The 23756-nt window shown below is 39.2% G+C and overlaps 1 protein-coding gene across 6 annotated transcripts in view; it reads right to left on the bottom strand.

Annotated features, from left to right (window-relative positions):
• Nucleotides 1-23756, bottom strand: part of IPO11 (importin 11) — a 106789-nt gene that overhangs the window by 77053 nt on the left and 5980 nt on the right. For all 6 annotated transcript variants that reach the window (XM_035553676.2, XM_035553681.2, XM_035553677.2 and 3 more), the window contains 6 exons: nt 21127-21209; nt 20702-20845; nt 17841-17941; nt 10433-10505; nt 6679-6882; nt 346-478 (listed from right to left, as the gene is read on the bottom strand). In XM_035553676.2, the coding sequence (XP_035409569.1) occupies nt 346-478; nt 6679-6882; nt 10433-10505; nt 17841-17941; nt 20702-20839 (649 nt within the window). In that variant the 5' untranslated portion in view covers nt 20840-20845; nt 21127-21209. The remainder of the gene's footprint in view (nt 1-345; nt 479-6678; nt 6883-10432; nt 10506-17840; nt 17942-20701; nt 20846-21126; nt 21210-23756) is intronic.

Here is a 23756-nt window from a genome sequence, read left to right as displayed (position 1 = left end):
GTTAAGCACCTAAAATAAGACAGACAGATGCAAGTCTACACTACAACACACGCAAAAATGCGTCCTGTCATGCCTTCCACTTTCCCACTTCCAAGACTTAAGACTCCTTACCACATGCATATCAGAATGGTGCGTTCTGAAGAACAAAGGTACTTTCTTCCCCTTCCGAGTGCACCATTCTTATTCTGCTTTGCTAAAGGCACAGGTAAAAAGAAGCCAAGACTACTGGCTTTCCCAACAGGCATGGCTTTATCAGATGTTAGGACTCTTTACCAGAGAACTGTTTATCATCTGGTGTGAAGAAACTTATTTCATTACTTGTATTAAATAATTATTCTGTATTACCTTTCAATGATAACAAGGTTCTTTCTAAGGAATTTGTAGCGGCAGCTTCATCCCCTCTACAAGCTTGTTGTAGGAACGTATCTGTATGATGATTCCACAAGGAACACGCAAAGCTATAAATACCAGATGCAAGCTGCAAAAGATCAACAATATTTGATTTCCTGAATGTATTACAATATATTCATAAATTTTAAATGGCAGTTGAGACTATTATATTACTTAATCCATCTTCTTGTATAATACAAGCAACAGTGTTTCACTCATTCCTTTGTTGTACTAAGTTGTACTGACTCAACACTATTTTCCAGAAAAATTTCTTGTCTTAATTTGAGTATGTTATGATAGACTCATCTGCTTCCCTGACTACTTGTTCTATGACTATCGCTTTAAAGCTAACTATCTAGGCCTCCTTTCTTACCTGATTTTCACTAACTCTAGCCATAGGTCTAAAACAGAGTATGAAGCTTCAAAAAATTCCAGCTGTTCTCATTGCCTTCTCTCTCACAAGATTTAAACTATTTGTCTCACACCACAGGTAACATCTGAATCAGCTTACACTGGGAAAACAGGTAGCAGTTACATGCATATATCTACGCAAAAAAGTACTGAACGATGCTTACACTGAAACTTATTACAATGACATCTGCAAACCCTGGATTCACCTTAAATCATTTAAAATATAGAATGCTTGATGGTTTTCAAAATAGTAATTGCTTTATTAACAATAAGGGGGAGTAAGAGAACCACAAATATATATACCATCCAATAGGAAGACCCACCACATACTTTTAACATCTGAAGTCATTCAAATGGCAATTGTAATTTGCATTACTGCAGTACCTAGAGACCTAGTCATGGGGCTAGGCTAATTTAAATTCTTTTAGTCAATAAAGCAGACAAAGTGTGATAGTGGTAGTACCTAAGGGACCTAAGCTGAAGAGCAAGTATGCAAGATCATCATAAAGCAATGTCAAGGTACGTGCAAGACAAGGAGGTGATCTGAGACATGGCTTCACCAAGGGCAAATTGTGCATGACTGATCTGGTGGCCTTCTATAGCAATGTGACTGCATTACTTGACATGGGAAGATCGACCAATATCGACCTGGACTTCTGTAAGGTCTTTGACATGGTCCCACATGAAATCCTGATCTCCAAATTGGAGAGAGATGGATTTGAAAGGTGGACCATTCAGCAGATAAGGAATCAGCTTGATGGACACAGACGGAGAGTGGTGGTCAATGGCTCTATGTCCTGGTGGAGGCCGGTGATGAGTGGTGTCCCTAAAGGGTCCATCTTGCAACCAGTGCTGTTTAGTACCTTTATCAACATTATAATGAGTGGGATCGAGTGCGCTCTCAGCAAGCTGAGTGGTGAAATGGATATAACAGAAGAAAGAGATGCCATCCAAAGGAACCTGGAAAGGCTGGAGAAGTGGGCCCATGTGATCCTAATGAGATTCCACAAGTCCAAGTGCAAGGTGCGCTGGTGACAGCAACATTGCCCCTGGGCTGGGGCAATTCCAGACATAAGTACAGACACGTATTGAAAGCAGCCCTGCAGAGAAGGACCTGGGGGTTCTGGTGGATGAAAAGCTCAACATGAGCTGGCAATGTGCATTTGCAGTACAGATGGCCAACTGCATCCTGGGCTGCATCAACAGAGGAGTGGCCAGCAGGTGGAGGGAGGGGATTGTGCCCCTCTGCTCTTTTCTTGTGAGGCCCCACTTGGAGTCCTGCATCTGGGTCTGAGGTCCCCAGCACAAGGATGTGGAGCTGTTAAAGTGAGTCCAGAGGAGGGCCACAACGATGATCAGAGGGCTGGAGCACCTCCTATGAAGACAGGTTGAGAGAGCTGGGGCTGTTCAGCCTGAAGAAGAGAAGGCTTCAAGGAGACCTCATTGCAGCTTTTCATTACTTAAAGGGGGCTTATAAAAAAAGATGGAGAGTGACTTTTTGCTCAGGCAAATAATGATAGGACAAGAAGGAATGTTTTCAAACTGAAATAGGAAAGATTTCGACTATAGATGTGTCCTGGTTTCAGGTAGGACAGAGTTAATTTTCCTCCTAGTAGCTGGCAGGGTGCTATGTTTTGGATTAGGATGAGAAGAGCGCTGATAACATGCTGATGTTTTAATTGTTGTAGAGCAATGCTTACACCAAGCCAAGGACTTTTCAGCTTCTCGCTCTGTCCTGCTAGCGAGCAGGCTGGGGGTGCAGCAGGAGCTGGGAGGGGACAGAGCCAGGACAGCTGACCCAAACTGGCCAAAGGGGTATTCCATACCATCTGACGTCATGCTGAACAATATATAGGGGTGGCTAGCCGGGGGGGGGGGCCGGCTGCTCGGGGATAGGCTGGGCATCGGTCAACGGGTGGTGAGCAATTGCATTGTGCATCACTTATTTCGTACACATTATTACTATTAATACTATTATTATTATTATTATTGTTATTATTTTCCCTGTCTTAATAAACTGTCTTTATCTCAACTCACAGGCTTCACTTTCCCGTTTCTCTCCCCCATCCCGGAGAGGGAGGGGGGAGGGTGAGCGAACGGCTGTGTGGTGTTTGGCTGCCAGCCGGGCTAAACCACAACAAGATGTTAGGAGGAAATTCTTCTCACTCAGAGGGAGGTGAGGCAGTAGCACAGGCTGCCCACAGAAGCTCTGGATGCCCCATCCCTGGATGTGTTCAAGGCCAGTTTGGAGAAGGCCCAAAAACTGTAAGAAACTGGAAAAAAAAATGTAACTGATGTTTTCACTGATTTGCAACAATTCACGGTATCTTTTCCAATATAGCCATGTAGCTTGTCCAGATGACTGATACTCAAAAGTAAGACAAAGAATTAGGATAACAAACATTGTCCTCTTGTTTCAAAAGATACAGAAGTTCTGAAGTACACAGACACTCAGAAGCTGTAAAAATGTTTAGAATGGCTCTTATTTATTATGAGAAATAATAACCTGTCCAAGAGAAATCACCTGCCACTTAAAGAATGTGAATTCCCTTTACCAGGAGACAGAAGAAGCAAACTGCAAAGTTGACCAGTTTTGCTGCTGTTAAAAAAAATCATAAAATATGAATACCATAGTACCAGATGCTCAAAAAATCTCCTTTTTCCACATAAGGTTAAAAAACTATTCACATACAGAGTTCAGAGCTGTTTATTTCTCTTCACACTGAAACTGAACACACTAATATTTCTGTTAATTTCAAATCAGATGATAGAAGAACTCTAGGTATTGAACTTATCCAAAAGCTAAAAACCAGCAAACGTTTAAATGTAAAGACTTAGACTGTGCTTAAACGTTAGGAAATTTCAATTGTATTTTGGATATGAAATGCCCTATAAATCTAAAAAAAAAATTGTTATATGGCTTTTCTTCACACCTGAAATTTTCTCTCTCTACAAACAGAAGAATATACAAAGAAACTGTCGTGCTGGAAAAATGGTATTCCACCAGGAAGAAGGTTCATACAAACTTAATGAGCTTGCTGAAAACAAGTGAAATATGATTGAAGGTAACTGAGCTCTTTTTGAATCTTGTGAAATGGCTGAAAAACAGCAAAGGTACTGTTGGACAAGACAACTTTAACAATACTACACGTTATGACCTATTAATTCCTTTCTGCCCCTGTACTGAGATTTGACTATTTATGTAGATGGCGCTTTGAGGCTGGGCTTTTATTTCTTTTTCTATCTCCATAAGCATCAGCAACATTCACAGCTGCTTATTTTAGGAGAGCGCTAGAAGACAACTAATTATCTTGCTCTTTCTTTATTACTTTCGAATAAAGAACTGAATCTACCAAAACCTGTACTGTACAAGTACTCAAGTTGTGTATAATGGTCTAACAGATTACAAAATTTAAATACAAATATTTCCTATACATGGATTATATTCATCCGTATCTATATATGTCTGAGGGAGGAAAAACTCGGGGGAGGTCCCAGTCGACTGGCGGCTAGCCAATGTGATGCCCATCTATAAGAAGGGCCGGAGGGCAGACCCGGGGAACTATAGGCCTGTCAGTCTGACCTCAGTGCCAGGGAAGCTCATGGAGCAGATTATCTTGAGGGTCATCACGCGGCACTTGCAGGGCAAGCAGGCGATCAGGCCCAGTCAGCATGGGTTTATGAAAGGCAGGTCCTGCTTGACGAACCTGATCTCCTTCTATGACAAAGCGACGCGCTTGGTGGATGAGGGAAGGGCTGTGGATGTGGTTTACCTTGACCTCAGTAAGGCTTTTGACACCGTTCCCCACAACATTCTCCTCAAGAAACTGGCTGCTCGGGGCTTGGACTGGCGTACGCTTCGCTGGGTTAGAAACTGGCTGGATAGCCGGGCCCAGAGAGTTGTGGTGAATGGAGTCAAATCTGGTTGGAGGCTGGTCACAAGTGGTGTCCCCCAGGGCTCGGTACTGGGGCCGGTCCTCTTTAATATCTTTATCGATGATCTGGATGAGGGCGTCCAGTGCACCCTCAGTAAGTTTGCAGATGACACCAAGCTAAGTGCGTGTGTCGATCTGCTCGAGGGCAGGAAGGCTCTGCAGGAGGATCTGGATAGGCTGGAGCGATGGGCTGAGGTCAACTGTATGAAGTTCAACAAGGCCAAGTGCCGGGTCCTGCACCTGGGGCGCAACAACCCCAAGCAGAGCTACAGGCTGGGAGATGAGTGGCTGGAAAGCTGCCTGGCAGAGAAGGACCTGGGAGTATTGGTTGATAGTCGGCTGAATATGAGCCAGCAGTGTGCTCAGGTGCCCAAGAAGGCCAACAGCATCCTGGCCTGTATAAGAAGCAGTGTGGCCAGCAGGTCTAGGGAAGTGATTGTCCCCCTGTACTCGGCTCTGGTGAGGCCGCACCTCGAGTACTGTGTTCAGTTTTGGGCCCCTCGCTACAGGAAGGACATGGACGTGCTCGAGCGAGTCCAGAGAAGGGCGACCAAGCTGGTGAGGGGTCTGGAGAACAAGTCTTACGAGGAGCGGCTGAGGGAGCTGGGATTGTTTAGCCTGGAGAAGAGGAGGCTCAGGGGCGACCTTATCGCTCTCTACAGTTACCTTAAAGGAGGCTGTAGTGAGGTGGGGGTTGGTCTGTTCTCCCACGTGCCTGGTGACAGGACGAGGGGGAATGGGCGAAAGTTGCGACAGGGGAGTTTTAGGTTGGATGTTAGGAAGTACTTCTTTACCGAAAGGGTTATTAAGCATTGGAACGGGCTGCCCAGGGAGGTGGTGGAGTCACCATCCCTGGAGGTCTTTAAAAGACGTTTAGATGTAGAGCTTAGCGATATGGTTTAGTGGAGTACTTAGTGTTAGGTCGGAGGTTGGACTCGATGATCTTGAGGTCTCTTCCAACCTAGAAATCTGTGTCTGTGTCTGTGTGTCTGTTTCTCCACACACAAACCCCTAACAAAAACTTATCTCAGTCCTGTCCTATTACAGGAATCAGCCTTCAGTCCCTCAAGCTCCTGCTGACTTAATTTCACATTGATGATCTCACAATCAGGCAAATTATTTCTACACAGATAAGTAAGTAAACCTTCAGAAGCATTCTTCAATACCTGTGTGATAAGCTTTTTTTTTTTTTTAAATCAAGAAATGAAATAAAATTTTGAAACTTCAAATGCAACATGCTTGGAAAAGATGTTTAGCTCACTAAATTCAGTTATCTGTACTGTATCGTTGCCTAACTCCAAACTGGACTGGAGATTTAGCCAAAGACAAACCTGTGTTCTAATCAGTGGACTCTTACAATGGAGATTACAAGCTGGATGAGACAAGACTTGGCATTTTCATTCATGTCTTATCTTTTAATTAACCTGGAGAAAGAAGTTGATCTGATAAAAGCCCTGTCATCATGAACACATTTCCACTAATAATGAAGGAAAAAATATTGAGGTATGGAAGTCTAAAATTTGGCACTGTTTTAGTTTAACTATTGAGTTATGAATCCAGAGCAGTCTTCCAAAAACACTCTAAGTTATACATAACATCTGCTTTAGGGCCTGACAACAAAAGACTGATTTGCACAGATTGTGTTGCAAATCAAACTCTGCTTCTTAACACAAGTTGTTATAAAAAACACCCAAGTCATAAACATGAGTCACATTATAAAAATATTTGTCACATACAAAGTTAATAAAAATCTCAAAGACATTCCACAAAGAAATTGACTTTCAAATATTTCATATTGTACATATAACCACCAAAGTAAGAGTTTTTCTACTTCAAATACAGACACTGCCATTAATTCAGTGCCAGCTAAACACACGGAAGCAGCAATCATGTAAGACAAGCTGTTTGCCTATACTCTACAATACTGCATCACATTACTTACATCATAGAAAAGCTTCCTATCTGCAGCGAGCCGTTTGGATGCCAGAGTCTTTGTAACATGATAAAAGGTAAGTAATGCTCTGTGTTGTCGAAGATCATCTTGGACTTTCACAGATTCCAGAAGGGTGGGTATCAGTTCTGGCCATTGCCTCGGGCAGTCCACCCTGGCAACTTTAGCTATTAGCACAGAGATCTGAGTTGCTATCTGCAAAATAAATAAATAAATAAATAAATAAATACAGGTACCACAATGACAAAAATCATTTAGAAAACAGACACTGCAGAATTTAACAGCCAAATAAAACCTGAATTAAAAATAAGTTAGTACAGATTGACAGAGTTTGCGTTGTTTTTTTCCCCTTAAGATATTTTAAAGTTTGAAGAACACAAAGTGGAAAAAAAACTGTACTTCAATTTTATGATTAAGTATTACATAAAATGTTGAGCTCACTAAACTGTTTAAAATTTTACATAAAGATCACTGAAGTCATTTGTTCTAGAAGTCATGTTACTGAAGAATCAGATACTTGGGAAACACTTTTTAGTTAATTATCTTTTCTACCACTTCCTACCAAAAAAAATATACCATAGAATTCTGAACACCAATCACCCTTATTTCTGCTATCCCTGGGTGTGATTTTTAACTTTTAGATAGAGACTTTCCTTCCCTCCAGCTACTGGCACCTAGTCCTGTGACCAACAGTCCCATCCAAAAAGTTCTCACCTGCTCCAGATCCTCATAGCACAGGCCAGGGAGACCTGCACCCTCCAACTTCAGTTGCTGGCACCAAACACACCAGTTTCACTATTAGCTGGTACCTATCCCTTGCAGTGCACACACACAAGAGAGTGAGATTACACCAAAAGATATCCAAGAAGGGATTTAACCTGAAGATAGTACAGACTGTAGAGATCAGGCACAGCACTTGTTCAGACAAGGGTATTGACCAGCTGTGGTTTACAGGGCTGGCCCCTCCTATACACCTTCCTGCTTATTCCCCACTTGACTTCTCCCCCGACACATTTCTTAATAAACTTTGTGTAGTTTCACATATCTTCATCCCAAATAACACCAAACCTCATGATGTTGTTCTTTCCCAGTTCTAATCCCTTACAAAGTCCAGGTTGACTCTCTTCAGAGCCATGCCTTGAGTTCCTTAATTGCCCACCAGTTAGTGGCAGCAGACTCTTGGTGTGTGGCATTGTCTGTCAGCCCTCATCAATCAGGCTGTGTCTGTTATCTCCTTCACACTGAAAAGGCCCTTCATCAGATAACCTTAATGAAGCCATTGTTCCCATCCTTACAACAACCTCTACACTAGAAGTTACCTTCTGATGTTATCAAAGGTAATTCCAGCAACTTAAGGGCATAAGAGGTAATAACCATGCCCTCCTTCCTTTACTGCTTCCTTAGCTGTTAAATACGAAGTCTGACCACCTCCACAAAACTCTCTACAATATTCATTGCTGCCTGCTTGATAAGGGAGCTTTCTTCAGAAAGCTGATGTCAAAGTTTGCAAAGAAGAACCAGGAGATTTATTTACTCTTGGATCAAGTGATGTTGATTGGCAGGAGGGAGCAAATAAACTCTTTTCCAGATATAACACAAGGAACTTCTACAGTGATGCTAAAGAGTATTTTTGTCTTGAGGTATTGGCTATTTAAGTAGAAAAAAAATCTAATGCCACATTTCAATGAGCATTTTATTTCACTGTTCCCTCTATATGGTAAATATCATCATAGGCCATGGAAATTGTGCTCCCATCATACGTTCTGTTTTCTCCTCCCCCTCCCCTGGAAGTCAGAGGAAGTCATCATAATACCATGTCTAATTCTTATATTTTGAGGTACTTTTTTGTTGTTTTTGTTTTCATTTTTATACATAAAACTGTTATAATTTTCCTACTTTTAATGATGCAGAAAGCACAAGGAACTGTTATGAAGTATCTGTGACTAAAAAAATGGCACTCATGAAGAACACAAGATACCAAATTTCAGGCTTATCAGAGCGGCGACTAAATGAAGATTGCCTCTGAAAGGAAACATCAAGATACCTACAGCACAGTTTGGGTGATAGGAAAGAAAGGGAAATGGACTGAAATACCCTTCTGCAACTGCCAACTATGGATGCCCCAAGAACCTTAACATCAAAGCATGTTAGCAAACAACGTTCAGGATACATAACACAAAATTCTGTGTGGCTTATCTGTGGTTCATGAATCATGCTGCATGCTTTGAATAAGCATCAGTAAAGTCTCTATAAATACAGTTCAATATCACAACAACTGTCTGGGCAAACACTTAGAAGCACAGCGCTGGCATAAAATAAACCCCTCCGCATCTTAAAAGATTGAATCCTGACACTGTTACACAGACAGATAAATACGTAAATCCATATTCTTATAAATGTCAGTTTAAAAGGTTCAAGTCTCCGCATCCAACTACAGTCTTAAATTGCTTAACTGTTCATCAGCAGTAGAATTTGCAACTGTAAGATATACTACTGTGTTTGCAGGTAAACTGACTAAATACTAATGGGAGAACTTATTGATAAAGTTGCAATTGTTTTACATACAATGCATTTAACATATTTTTTTTAGAAACATGGATATCATGCAGTCACTTTAAAATGAAGTATATGCTAAACTCTGCACTACCTAGCAATTGCATAAATGATGCACACGTTATGGTCCAGCATGAAACGCTTCACAGTTTCTTTTGGTTGAAAAAGAAACAAGTAATATTTGGTCATACTTTTACACTGAAATGGTACTTACATGAAAAATTTAACAATTCCTATGCCTACTGGCATTTAAAAAATATATTTGAAATAAAAACGAAATTCTACTCAAAATCATCACTGCACAAGTGACTTCTACAAAGCACAAATTACTCTTTGATATATTGCTGTAATCCTATGAATAGCAGTAATCCCATGAAGGAATTTAGGAGAAGCTAAAAACTGAACTGTCTGCAGAATGAATGCTTGTTTCCTATACCTCTTCTGTTTAAGTTTTACCTTTTGCAAATCATATCTATGTTTTGTCTTCCGAATTCTTTAAGACATAACTTAAAATATTAGCTAATAACTTCCTTTCAGAATCTCAATCTATGAGCAAGAATACTGTAGCAGAAGGAAGACTGATTAATCTATGCCTATTTTGAACCCTTAGCATTAGCTCTTAACTCAATTTAACAAATCCTTATTCTAATCAAAACAGTAGCTTAATATTAGTCACTTTAAATTATGTAAGACAAGACCATCATACTGAATCTTTATCATGCTTATTTAAATTAATTAATGCTGTGATTAGACATGTGACAGCAATACTGCTTAGGCAGGTTTATGCAGCAGCTTTTTCAACAGCTCATTCCTGCTACACCAACGCCACCACACTTCCGTGTATGGCTATATCTGGAAAAAGTAAGTCACAAAGGAGCAGGAGCACCGAGAGGGTTATTTTTGAGCTACACCCATTCCCTCAATCATTTCACCAAGCAGCTGCATAAACAGTAAGGGGCAACATGACCTGTCACTGCAACAAAGAACAAACAAACAAAAAAAAAAGCAAAACAAAGCAAGAAAGAGACCACATTGAATTATCATATATAGAAAAACATTCTGAGAGGCAACACATAAATTGCAACTTGTCAACTTCATTATTATTCTCATACACTTTGTAAATAAAGAAACCAAATTATACACCAATACAAGCATTTGCTAGGACAGTAATAATTAGTCATTCACCACTAACCTGGTTCACTGGCTCATTAAAGTTGGCAATAAGTCCAGCACGCAAAGTAGTTTTTTCTTCTTCAGAAAGAGCACTGTAAGGATACAATTATTAGAATATCATTTCATTTTCAACAAAACCCAACTACTAATTCATATTTAGAATTATTTTGTCACTATTAATGGACACAGAAGCTGATCATTATTCAGTCAAATTCAGTTGCACAAATGCTAAAGATTACTTTTAAACACCATGTTCTTGAAACTCATGTATTTCAGCTTGATAAACTATCAAGAGCACATCTACTGTAATTCTGCTATCGCTATCTTAAGGTGTTTGAAAAGAGAGGGAACAGTGAAACAACCAAGTATTTATGAAGCCCTTTGAAATCAGGTTTTATTGTGACCTCTGCAAACCCAAGAGGCAAAAGACAAAGTTCACATATACAGTAGGGTACACAGCTATATTAAGGAAAAAAGCTATACAAAGTATAAACTGGTTGTTATTAAAGAGTTATTATACAGTTATTACTATGACAATTATGACTGAAGCATGACCTGGCCCGTGTACGCTAGTGGATCACGACAAAAAGGTGCTAAGAATAAGGCAATCAGATGCAAAAGCAATAATCCTTTTCAACTTACTGAACTAAGAAAGTACTAAAGGAAGAAAGTTATATTGCTTACAAAGGGTGGACAAGTAACCAGGAAGGAACACAGAAACATTGTCTGAGCAGCCAGGGGTCAAGTTAGGACAGCTAAAGCCCAGGTAGAATTGAGTATGGCCAGGGATGTCAAGAGCAACAAGAAGGACTTCTACAAGTAGATCGCTGATAAAAGGAAGGCTAGGGAAAACATGGGTGCTCTCAAGAAGGAAACGGGAGACCTGATTACACGTGAAATGGAGAAGGCTGAGGCACTCAATGACTTTTTTGCCTCAGTCTGCACCAGGAAGTGCTCCAGGCACAACACCCGAGTCACAGAAGGCAAAAGAAGGGACAGGGAGAATGAGGTGCATAAGTTCATGGGACCTGATGAAATGTAACCAAAGGACCTAAAGGAACCGGTGGATGAAGTTGCTAAGCCACTCTCAATCATGTTTGAGAAGTCGTGGCAGTCCAGTGTAGTTCCCACTGATTGGAAGAGGGGAAACATAATGCCTTTTTTTTTTTTTAAGGGAAAAAAAGACAACCTGGGGAACTAGAGGCCAGTCAGTCTCACCTCTGTGCCAGGCAACATCATGGAACACATCCCCCTGCAAACTACTAAGGCACATGGAAAATAAGGAGGTGACTGGTGACAGCCACCATGGCTTCACTAAGGGCACATGCGCCTGACACATTTGCTGGCTTTCTACAATGGGGGTACAGCTTTGGTAGATAGGGGAAGAGCAACTGACATCCTCTGCCTGGACTCATGCAAAGCATTTGACACTGTCCCACACAACATCCTTGTCTCCAAATTGGATTTCACAGATGGACCACTCCAATAAGGAATTGGCTGGGTGGCCGCATTCAAAAAGTTGCATTGAATGGTTCAGTGTCCAGGTGGAGACCAGTGACGAGTGGTGTTCCTCAGGGGTCAGTATTGGGACTGGTCTTATTTAACATCTTTGTCAGCAACATTGACTTGGTTAGGATTGAGTGCACCCTCACCAAGTTTGACAATGGCACCAAGCTGTGTGGTGCAGTTGATCTGATGGCAGAAACAGATGCTATACAGAGGAACCTTGACAGGTTTGAGAAGTGGGCCTGTGTGAACCTCATGTAGTTCAGTAACACCAAGTACGAAGTCTTGCACCTGGAAAACTACAGGCCCATCAATCTCACCTCTGTGCCAGGCAACACCATGAAGCACATCCTCCTGCAAACTATGCTAAGGCACATGGTAAATAAGGAGCTGATGGAAAAGGAGGTGACCCTCCTAGAAAGTATGCTAAGGCTTGAGAGGTGGGCCCATATGAACCTCATGCAGTTCAAGGCCTGCATGCAGCAACCTCACGCAACTACAAGGCCAAGTGCAAAATCCTGCAACTCTGTCAGGGCAATCCTAAGCATGGGCTAGGCAGAGAATGGATTGAGAGCAGCCCTCAGGGGAAGGACCTGGGGGTTTTGCTTAATGAGAAGCTAAACATGAGCTGACAATGTGTGCTTGCAGCCCAGGACAGAGTTGGCTTTCTGGGCTGCATCAAAACTGTGGCTAGCAGGATGAGGGAGGTGATTCTCCCCCTCTGCTCTCCTCTTGTGAGACCCCACCTGGAGTGCTGCATTCAGCGCTGGGGCCCCAAACATGAGAAGGACGTGGAGCTGTTGGAGCAAGCCCAGAGGAAGGCCACAAAGATGATCAAGGGGCTGGAGCACCACTCCACTGAGGGGCCCCTCGCTACAAGAAGGACGTTGAGGTGCTCGAGAGAGCGAGAGAGTCCAGAGAAGGGCGACGAGGCTGGTGAGGGGTCTGGAGAATAAGTCTTATGAGGAGCGGCTGGGGGAGCTGGGATTCTTCAGCTTGGAGAAGAGGAGGCTCAGGGGCGACCTTATCGCACTCTACAGGTACCTTAAAGGAGGCTGTAGCGAGGTGGGGGTTGGTCTATTCTCCCACGTGCCTGGTGACAGGACGAGGGGGAATGGGCGAAAGCTGAGCCAGGGGAGGTTTAGGTTAGGTATTAAGAAGAACTTCTTTACTGAAAGGGTTGTTAGGCATTGGAATGGGCTGCCCAGGGAAGTGGTTGAGTCGCCATCCCTGGAGGTCTTTAAAAGACATTTAGATGTAGAGCTTAGTGATATGGTTTAGTGGAGGACTGTTAGTGTTAGGTCAGAGGTTGGACTGGGTGACCTTGGAGGTCTCTTCCAACCTAGATGATTCTGTGATAGGCTGAGGGAGTTGGGGGTGTTCAGCCTGGAGAAGAGAAGGCTCCAGGGACACCTTACAGCAGCCTTCTAGTACCTAAAGTGGGCCTACAGGAATGTTGAAGATGTACTTGTTACAAGGGCATGTAGTGATAGGACAAGCAGTAACAGCTCCAAACTTGAATAGGGTAGATTTAGATCATACATTGGGAGGAAATTCTTTTTACTATGAACATGGTGAAGCACTTGCACAAGTTGCCCAGAGAAGCTGTGGATGCCCCATCCCTGCAAGTGTTCAAAGCCAGACTGGATGGGGCTTTGGGCAACCTGGTCCGGTGGGAGGTGTCCCTGCCCATGGCAGGGGGTTGGAACTAGATGGTCTTTAAGGTCCCTTCCAACCCAAACCATTCTGTGATTCTATGATTCTACAAAATGCAAGGAAGACAAGTAAGAAGGACAAACTGTAAGCCATAAAGGTCAATTTTCATTCAAGTAAAGCTTTAAACTATCTCTCTACTTCTTTAAGTGACCTCTTTATCAGTTTATGAGTTGAGGTTACAAAATATCGTATCACTCCCCTGCTGCTTCAGGCTTCATATGAGCCACATAACTCCTTTTAATTTCTGGACAGGAAAAACTGCTTTCCAAAATGCCTTTTTGGTATTTGATTATATAATCAGGAAAAATAAATGCTCTTTTATTTACTGATGATACCTAAAAATCTGTTTCTTGCACACATCAATCAAGGTTATTTAGGAAAATTTTACCTCACATCGCAATGATTTAGATGCATGCATTCAATTATCACATCTCAAATGAAGTCTAGTAGCTAGAATCAGAGATTAAACACAGCAACACTACCACTTCCTGTTGTCTGATCTCAGTTGCCAGTCTATGATACTAACCCACACTTTCTACACAGCAAGATTTAAAATTATGCCTAAAGCTCCCTAAAACAAAACTAATCTACACTAATCTAGGCAAGCAAGAAATATTCATCTCAAAATACAAAAAAGTAGTATTTACCCTAAGATCAAACATTCGCAGCAATTCTGTTATTTTTACTTTTTATCCTCCTTTGCACAAATATTTACTATTTCCCAAATCAAAGACATATCACTAAGCATTGTACACAAGGGTGGGCCATTCATTGTTTCATTGGTGACTTATAACTGCATAATAAGCCTTATTTTCAAAAGTAATTTGAAAGAAAAAAAGGAAAAAAGGACTCATGAGGATGAACTCCTCAAATACAAAAGCTTATGACAAGCAAAGCTGGCAAATACTAAGTATAAGAATTTAAGAAACTAATTTAGGATTCAAGTGGTATAGTGCATTTTTATGTGATTTGTACGAGTAAAGTAGTCTCAGGCCGCTCACAGGAGGATGGAAGAATTTACCATGTAGCTAATCCAACAGTGACATCTGCTGGACACTGGAACCCCAGCTACATATTCACCTACCGCAGAGTTGAGACATAACAGCTGAAAACCATCTTTATCCTTTATTATATTGCAAGAGAAACCCACAACTCCATAGAGAAGTTGTAGGCAAACCAGAAATTATGAAGAATGCATGTTATTCAAACTGTTTCACCTCAGCGCTGAATCACAAAAAATTAAGATCTTCTGCAGAACTATTTTAAACTCTATGTTGTACTCTTCCAGTTTGCAGTTTCAAAGTTTTTGATCTTTTTCCAACTAGTTCATAAACCAGAAATATGAATCTGAAGATACTTATAATTAGTGTTAAAACAAAAATATTACACAAGTTGCTACCACAGTAATCAAATCAAAGAATTAAGTCCACAAAAGAATAAAGGAATTAATAGAAATTCTCTGTGAAATCAAAAGTATTTTCAGGAAAATGAACTCTTAATACCATTCAGATTAAAGAAGTCTTTTTGAAAGAAGCCAAAAACGTGCAAAATTGTAAAATGAGGAAGCTGGTAACACTTCCAAAAGATAGACCAAATTGTGCCTTAAAACAGGCCATTACAATCTTAGACTCCTTCCTGTAGCAATCTGGAAAACTGCCTGAGAAAAATAGGAGAAAGGACATTCAAATGCCCATCTCTAAATATACTTTCACCCAAAAACGCTGATTTTAGTTTAAGGCAGGTAAAGAATGAGTAGCATGTGTAGAATAAATAGCAACGGTGAATGTGTGCTAAAAGCAAAATATTTCAGAAGGTTCACTTTCTTTTAAAAAAAATAGTTTGTATTCACCCTTCTGTAACTGTTTATTTTATTATAATGAAACACTCAACCACTGTACTCTCCAAAGAATTCATGATCTCAACTTACTCTATATTTTCCTGCCTTGTAGTAGTAGCAGTTGTGAAACCACAAACGCACAGAAGTAGGATAAAACTAGTCCTGCTATACTGAAAGAAAACTAACTTCAATACACTTGTACAACAGAGGCATTTTACTGGTTGTGAAAGTTTTTAGAGATTCAAGATTCTCCACAAGTATATAAATATTCAAGACTAGCAGTCTAAAAGAATCCTTCTTTAGCTGTTTTGCTAATGAATTAAAGCTACATGAAGAGGTCATTTATATGCAAGAACTCTTTCAGTTCCCACAGTTCTTCAATCTACGCACCAAATTTCAAATTTGGCAAATTGCAGAAGTGTCAATAGTACAATTTTTTCAACCAAACAGTCTAGGAAGATCAGAGCAAGCTTTGACGTACTACCATGTACGGACAAGTGAGAGCTGCTGATCTGAGAGATGAGGTGAAAGATGAGAATTATACAAGGACGAAAGAAAAAATGCAACCTGTTGAATGTAACCTCCAAAAATCATGGTATCTAAAACACAACTATTTCAAAGAACGACTGAGAAATTGCCACTAAGAACAGTATTTCTCAAAATGATTTCAACATATTCAACAAAAAGAAAACTGATCTGTGTGAGCACAAAATACTGGCAAGATGTCCCATAAAAGAAATTGAAAAAGACAATTAGAATAGGGTTAAAAATGGGCAGTATGAAAATCTAACATGGATTTACTCCATGCAATCTTTAATAGTAACCAGTGATTTTATTTTTTTTAATTACATTCCATTTGCAACAGTAAAAGCATGTTGAAAGATTGTTACTCATTTTTTACCTCACACTAAAAGATTGCAGTCATTACTTCTGCAGGAAATTAATCACTGACTTTTATGCCAGTGCTACTAATATCTATCTAAAAAAAATAACACATTGGAACAATGTATTTTAACTGGTTTGACTAATACTTGTTAAGTAAGCAGCAGTAATGTAAACAGCATTATCTTGTAATTTTAACCATGCCCAAGACAGTATTTTCCTCTTAAAAAAGAGAATCTGCTTGCATACGTTTTTCAATCATATACTAATCCACCTATGCAAAAATTCCAGTGCTTCATGTAATAATGAAATACCACACTATTTGAAATGCCCTGTAGGTACAGAATTTCACCGCTTTTCCCTCTTACTGACACACAAACTTGGTGGATCTTCAAAAAAGCTTACAGTACAAGGCAAACTACACAAAACTACCTCACAAAACATAATGGAAACCATGCCATACTTTCTGAGTTTTACTTTTTCTTTTTAGTTTACAGTTATACTCCATAAAAACTGGACCTGAAATTCCAGTTTACACCCTACACAACCTGACACTGATGTTCCACCTATCAATATCATTAGCATCTAAAAGCCAGACGTAACACTTCCAGGTCTGTCACAGCTCCCACAAAACTAAGGAAAATTGAAACCTTTTTTTTAAATTACATCTACTTTTAAAGGAAAAAGAAAGTAATTCACACACAGAGCAGTGACAAGTATATAGCTCTGTAGTTACCACAAATTATAATGGCATTCTTAACTTTTAAGTAAATGCTCAAGAATACTGGCTAGATTTTTAGTTTCTTTGGAGAACTTTTTATCATGCATTATCAGAACAACAAAAAAGAGGACCAGAAATTTCTATCATGACAGCTATTGCCTCTTTCTCATATAAAAGGAACAAGGGGAAATGCCATCAAACTAAAAGAGGGTAGATTTAGATTAGACATCAGGAAAAAGTTCTTTACTCAGAAGGTGGTGAGGCACTAGCACAGGTTGCCCAGAGGAGCTGTGGATGTCCCATCCCTAGAAGTGCTCAAGGCCAGGCTGTATGGGGCTCTGGGCAACCTGGCCTAGTGAGAGGTGTCCCTGCCCAAGGCAAGGTAGTTGGAACCCAAACCTATGATTCTATATATTCGATAAGAATTCTGAATTAACGTGTCTCAAATAACCTCTCCAAGAAACCTCCTACCTGTCACATCTAATAATCTATCTAGGTCATAACTTTATAAAACTTATGTCACTTCAAAATCTGGCATCTATGAAATAAAACTTGTAACTCAGTTTGAGAGTAAAAATATGAACAAAGTTGTAAGAAGTGATATGAAAACAGACTGATTCATTAATGATCCCCAATATTGAAATGTTCTATCAATTCCACCGTAAATTCCAAAGAAACTGCTATCAGCCAAGAAACATGCTGTTTCCAGTTGGGTAAGTGTAACAAAACCTATTGTAAGTTAAGTCCAAGAAAACTAGAACTTACTGTGGTGCAACTCGTCTCCAATAGCGATCAATTCCATTTTTAAAGTACAGCACAGCTAACCATCTGACATTCACATCCAGGGTATGATTTGTGAAGATGTTCTGTTTAAAAAAATAAGTTAAAAGTTATTCAGCATGACACTCACAGGATAGAAGTTGTATAAACATATGCACTGACATATGTATAAATACACCTACCTCTGTATATACAGTTGTATATAAGCAAAATGCACAGTCAGCATTTGACAGGCAAGTGAAATAATGTGTTAAAAAACTACTTTTAAAAGATCACAGAAATGCTTAGCACTAGGTCTAATCATTTACAAAAAATAAGACCAATGTATAGTGTAAGGATAGTTCTAATCTTGTCTGGCTGAGCAGGGAATATAACAGCAATAACTACTAGCATCAACCAGTTATTACATTTTTTAACAAAACAGATGGATTCTGGCTGCAGGAAAAAAGAAGTACTCTGTATCACGCAGATTTCCAAAATCTTTCAAGAAATTTCTTCATTATCTTGACCCATGCCAAGAACCTTCCTCACTACCAATATGGTAGACAAAAAAACAGTGACGTGCTAGGAGAGCAACTCTCAAACTTGCCTACGCTTATTCTTGAAAATTAGCTTCTGCTGCTAGAGATATATATGTATCTGTGTATATACTTATATATACATATATTCACACACACAATACATACATATACACACAAATGCATGCAAACACATACAGGTATTATTTTATATGGTGCCGTTGTAAAATTAACCAACTGGGAAAAGCTGAAATAAACGATGGCTATTGAAACTTAATACAGGTACTACTCTGGATAGCAGCTCTCCTGCTGCTTTACAGCTGTGTCCACCATCCCCTTAAGAAAAGGGTGACTACACCAGATGGTTTCATCTTGAGGGTGAGAGACATTACTCTTCTTTGGGGAATAAATAGGCATAAGCTCAGTGGTCTTATTTTATAGTGCACTTGAATTAGTTAGCTTCGGAACTCTACTAAAACACAAGGTTTCAGGTCAGAAGATTCTGCTACAATTGGGTGCCAGGTTTGATGCAATTAAAAATACACTCTTCAAAGAGCTGAGGACTACAGAAACCTAAGATCATCAAGCAACACACCAAAAAAGCCACAAACCCCAATCACTACAAAGCAAACATTTACATGCTAACAAAGGCATCAGTTCGAAACTAGCAACATTTAGAAAAATATCAAAAAGGTTGTAATTTCTGTGACAGCATTACAGCTACAAGAACACCGCAAACTCATACACCTGGTAAAGGACAAAGGTTGCTTTTCAAAAAAAAACAAACATTCTAACTCTGACTTTTCAACTCTGTTCTTCAAGAGAGGTACATAACACCTTCAAAAGAAGCATAGAAATAAATATTAACATCTCCACTGGGTACTAAAGGTTATAGATTCACAGATGTGTTTCACTGTGAATTACGGTTTTCTGTCTTGATCACCCCATAAGAGATATCTGATGTTAAGTACTTAGATTACTCCCCTATCCCATAGGGATTAGCTGTCTTACCAACTCTCCATTTACAACCACCTGCTTCACCCCTCAAGACCTCATTTTTTGCTCCACTAAAAAGGTACCAGCTACCTTCTCCTTCAGACAGTCGGATTCCCATAATCAAGTTAAACAAAGTAGAGATTCTCCACTTATATTTGGTTTGGAAGATTACTGTTTATATTTCACACTTGAAAAAAGGCTCATGTGTCCCCAAACAGGTCTACTTGATCACATTAACAGAATTAACAGGATTTGATCCTTTTAAACGCTTCAGTTATTAGCCATTATATCTAAAACTACCACCAACTTCAATTACAGCTGTGAGTGCTCATCATGTCCACCACATGAGCTGTATGGCTGTAATGCTCAGAAAACAAAGAATTCCGAGACAGAGGCAATTTCTGCTGTTTTCTTTCAAGATTTTTTGTCGCTACCGAAACACTAAGCAGCAGGTAAAACTGAATTTGGCAGCTCAATCTCTCTTCCTAAATCCTGACTTGCTTCAACTTTTCAAACAAGGGGGTCTGCAGAGAACAGAATGTCACCATACAACTCTGTGTCATTGTGTCCACTGAAGGCAGATGTTTGTAGAAAAAGCAGTTTATCTGCATGTTTTTTAAGACTGTACAGTTCATATAAACACATACACACAGGAATACAAGAACAACACTGTTAAATTCTGAGTGTCTTCTCTGAAACTGTTGGGCCTCCTTCTTAGAAGATGTTTCCAACACCTTGCAACATGCTAATGCATCTGTTTCATCAACAGCAGTGGAACCTTCACAAGTTTTCATCTTTTCCATGTCGGGAACCTTACTACCAGCCAGTCTGGTAATCTCCCTGGAAGTCCCTCTCTACTGATAAGGAAACCAATCCAACCTGGGAATCAAACTCAGTACACTGAAAAGCATGGGGAGCTTTTCTTCTACAAAAACCGTCACAATGCACCACCTCCACAATAAAGAAAAAGGTGTATTTCCTCGGCATATACAACTGTCACCACCTCCTGGGGTGGTAGAGGCTATTTCTTTGGCAATGGCCTTCTGTTATCTACAGTTCGCAAGAGGACAACAACAGGTTTAGCACTAGAGGACCAATCAATCATGATGCTAGAAGATGGATTTCCTCCTTTTTGTAAACAACTGGGAAAAGAATCTGCTTAGAGACAGTGATAGCAATGCTTAGCATGGCATACTGTACAGATACCAGCAGCTGGGCCATGACAACTAAAAGCCTCCCTCAGCTAAACATCACTGTTCAACAGCATTCTAAAAAAGCCACATTCAAATTTACTCACAATGTAAGTAATAACACTTTTGCACTGTAACTTACCAACAAGACTGAATAAAAACCTGGCTGCGTCTCCCACTGCTTCAGTTGTTCCTCAGCTGGTTTCAGTACTGCAGTATCTTGACTAGTAGCTTGCGTCAAGACTTGCAAAACAATAGTACTTGCACTGTTGAGATCCATGAAAGTCTGAGAACATTTAAAAAGGAAGAAAAACACTTAAAAGAAGACAGCAAATACAGACAAGTAATTTCCATGCGTTTTATCTAAACAAACCCCACTAACTTTTCATTAGACTACACTGTGTATGGTAACATCACACCCACTCACACACAGTATCAAGGTACAGAAGTGATTAAACTATTCTGCTTTCAGAAAATCCTACACAGCAAAAAGCAAACATGAAGTCTGTCACTACATTTACTAGATTTGAGGAATTACTGAAAATATTTTGATTTTAAACTGGTTACCTCTCCTGTGAAGCACAGCAGACAAAGCAAAACTGCAAGTCACAATAAACTTCAGCTCCAAGCAGGCAACACCATGGGGTTAACTAAAACAGGAAAAAGATGCAGAGTATTAACAGTTCTTTATTTTCAAAATAGTTTTTCCTCAAAAGAAAAACTGATCCATTTCTGATAGTTAAATTCTGTCATTCAAGTATATATAGACATTTTATATCTACTTTAAAGGATGACTTGTGGAATCCTATTCAATTAGAGTTCTCAATGAAATTGAATTTTCCTCAACATACTTGTATTTATTATCTGTTTAGCATCACATGATAATCAGATGAATTGAGAGTGCCAACTGCGTAATTTCAAATATAAATACATTCTTATGATCTATAAAGACAAACCAAACCATTGCCCTCCAAATGGCACAGAGAAGAGAATGACTGTAGGAAAAGAATTAAAACAAATTGAAGAGAAACATATACAAAAACAACTACAAAACCTGACAATTAACGGAACTGGTTTTCTGTCTACAAAAACCTCCATTTATAACCTATGTAAACTTACTGTAATACAGAAACATGTTAAAATATTTCTATACTTAAGTTCTCCAAATAAAGAACCAAGCACAGTTTATTTCTCTACTACAAAGAGGTGTGAAAATTTGTTCAAAACTGAAAAAAACTTTATCATTCCAATTTCACCAAAAAAAAAAAAAGAGGTAGAAAATTGTTACGGTGATAGTAAGAACACCAGAGAAATCAAACCTTATTCTGATGCAGGTGTAAAATTTTCTTTTGAAAAAACAGAAACTACCCCAACACCAAAATAAAAAATAAGATTAAAGATTTGTTATTCCAGAAATAGCCCTGCAATATGAAATGGAAAAAATGTAAGAATTCACAATATATGTATGTCTCCAATCTTCCTTAATGAAAAAAGACAAAAAATTTAAAGGTTTTAGGGTTGAAAAAACAAAGCTTAGTGTACTTTCAAGAATACTAACCACTAAATCATCTCTCTTTACAGCAGTAATTGAAAAGAAGCAAGGAATCTTGTTTTATACTTGCCATGTGATATATCTTTTTATGTCTCTGCTTTAACTGCCCTACAAAAACAATTTACCTTCTATTTCTTCTTAATTACTTGTACCATTTAAACCTTTATCAGCTCACAGACTCTCTAAAGATTTCCTAAGATTATGAGACCTTCACATAACTTTAAACATTCAAATTCTTAGCCTGCATCTTAGAAAGCCATCAATTTCCATGGGACCAAGACCCTGATGCACACTGTAAAATCGAGCTGGGACTGGTTTGCGCAGAACAAAGAAACCATGTCAAGGTAAGACTTGGGTATTATACTAAAAGTCCTGCTAGGTTCATTTTTCCATCAAAAGTAATAATGAAATCATAAACCTGTAAATAATCTTATAGGCACGACAGTAAGATGACATGTTTAGGTGCGATATCGTTAATTTTTCTCCCTTTCAGGGGATATTTTGGTATCTTGAGTACCTTATGCTGTCTGTCTGCATCACTGCACAGTCAAAATTAACCAGGAAGCAGCAAGACAATGACAGCACATAAAAACACTGGGTTAACTCACATGGATCACAACAGGAACTTTATATCGCACAGCACAAAGAACTTAGTAAAACAGACACACAAGCAAAGCTGCAGTAAAAGATACATTCAGATTTTTCTGGTATAAACACTGTAGCACTGAAGTATGTCTATTATAGCTAATAGAATATCAGAGAACCTAAAAGAAAGGTAGTGAGGGAAACGAATAGAGGAAAAGAAGTAAATGGGGGTAAAATGTCCTAAGAAGTAGATGTAGAGTTTGCACAAAAGACAAAAACATATCTCAATTCCTACAAGATCAAAACTATAATTCATATTTGAAGTGATTACAAATATTTCCACTTAAAAGTCAAACTAACTGCTTTCCAAAAGAAATACATTCTCATCTCACACCAGCCATCAGAACCTGATAAAGTATAATTTTGGAGCACCTAATCAACTAAAAAAATAGCTGAACATTAGTTTTAATTGTGAGGTGAAAACCAAACAGACAACTTCTGAAAGTTAACAGGCTTGCAGTGTGTATGTGCCTAAGCAAAATGTTACATAATTTCTTAAACTCCAAATAAATTTATTTTAAGCCTATTGATGAACCATGTTCTTCAAAGAATGATTTGCACAGGAAAACTGCATGGATCAACAGCAATTCTGCGGCACATATCCAGATACTTGCTGTAAATATCCATTGCAAGGACATGGAAAAAAAATCATTAATGAACTTCTGTGTAAAAACTGATTTTTCACTAAAAAACTAACATCATGTTTGGTAAACAAAACTGTTTCTCAGCTACATTTGAATCCAATGCAGAAAAGGAGGGGTTTTTTTTTTTTGTCTCTTCTCCCAGGGAACAGTGCTGCTACTAAAGTTTCACATAATTCATCAAGAACAGCTCTCATTAAATAACTTGCTTATTGAAGTTAGTGTAATACAAACAAAAACCTGCAAGGACGTTTTTCATTTTCTGATTTCAAAATAATTAGCTGACAGATCTAAAGATGACAAAAAAAAAATCATAGAAGTATTTGCAAAGTTTCTTTTTTCATAATGCTTCTCATTCT

The sequence above is a fragment of the Cygnus atratus genome, chromosome Z, assembly GCF_013377495.2.
Source record: "Cygnus atratus isolate AKBS03 ecotype Queensland, Australia chromosome Z, CAtr_DNAZoo_HiC_assembly, whole genome shotgun sequence".
In the NCBI taxonomy this organism is placed as follows: Eukaryota; Metazoa; Chordata; class Aves; order Anseriformes; family Anatidae; genus Cygnus; species Cygnus atratus.
Note: the sequence above shows the minus strand (reverse complement) of the source record. Positions and strands in the feature narration are given on the sequence as shown.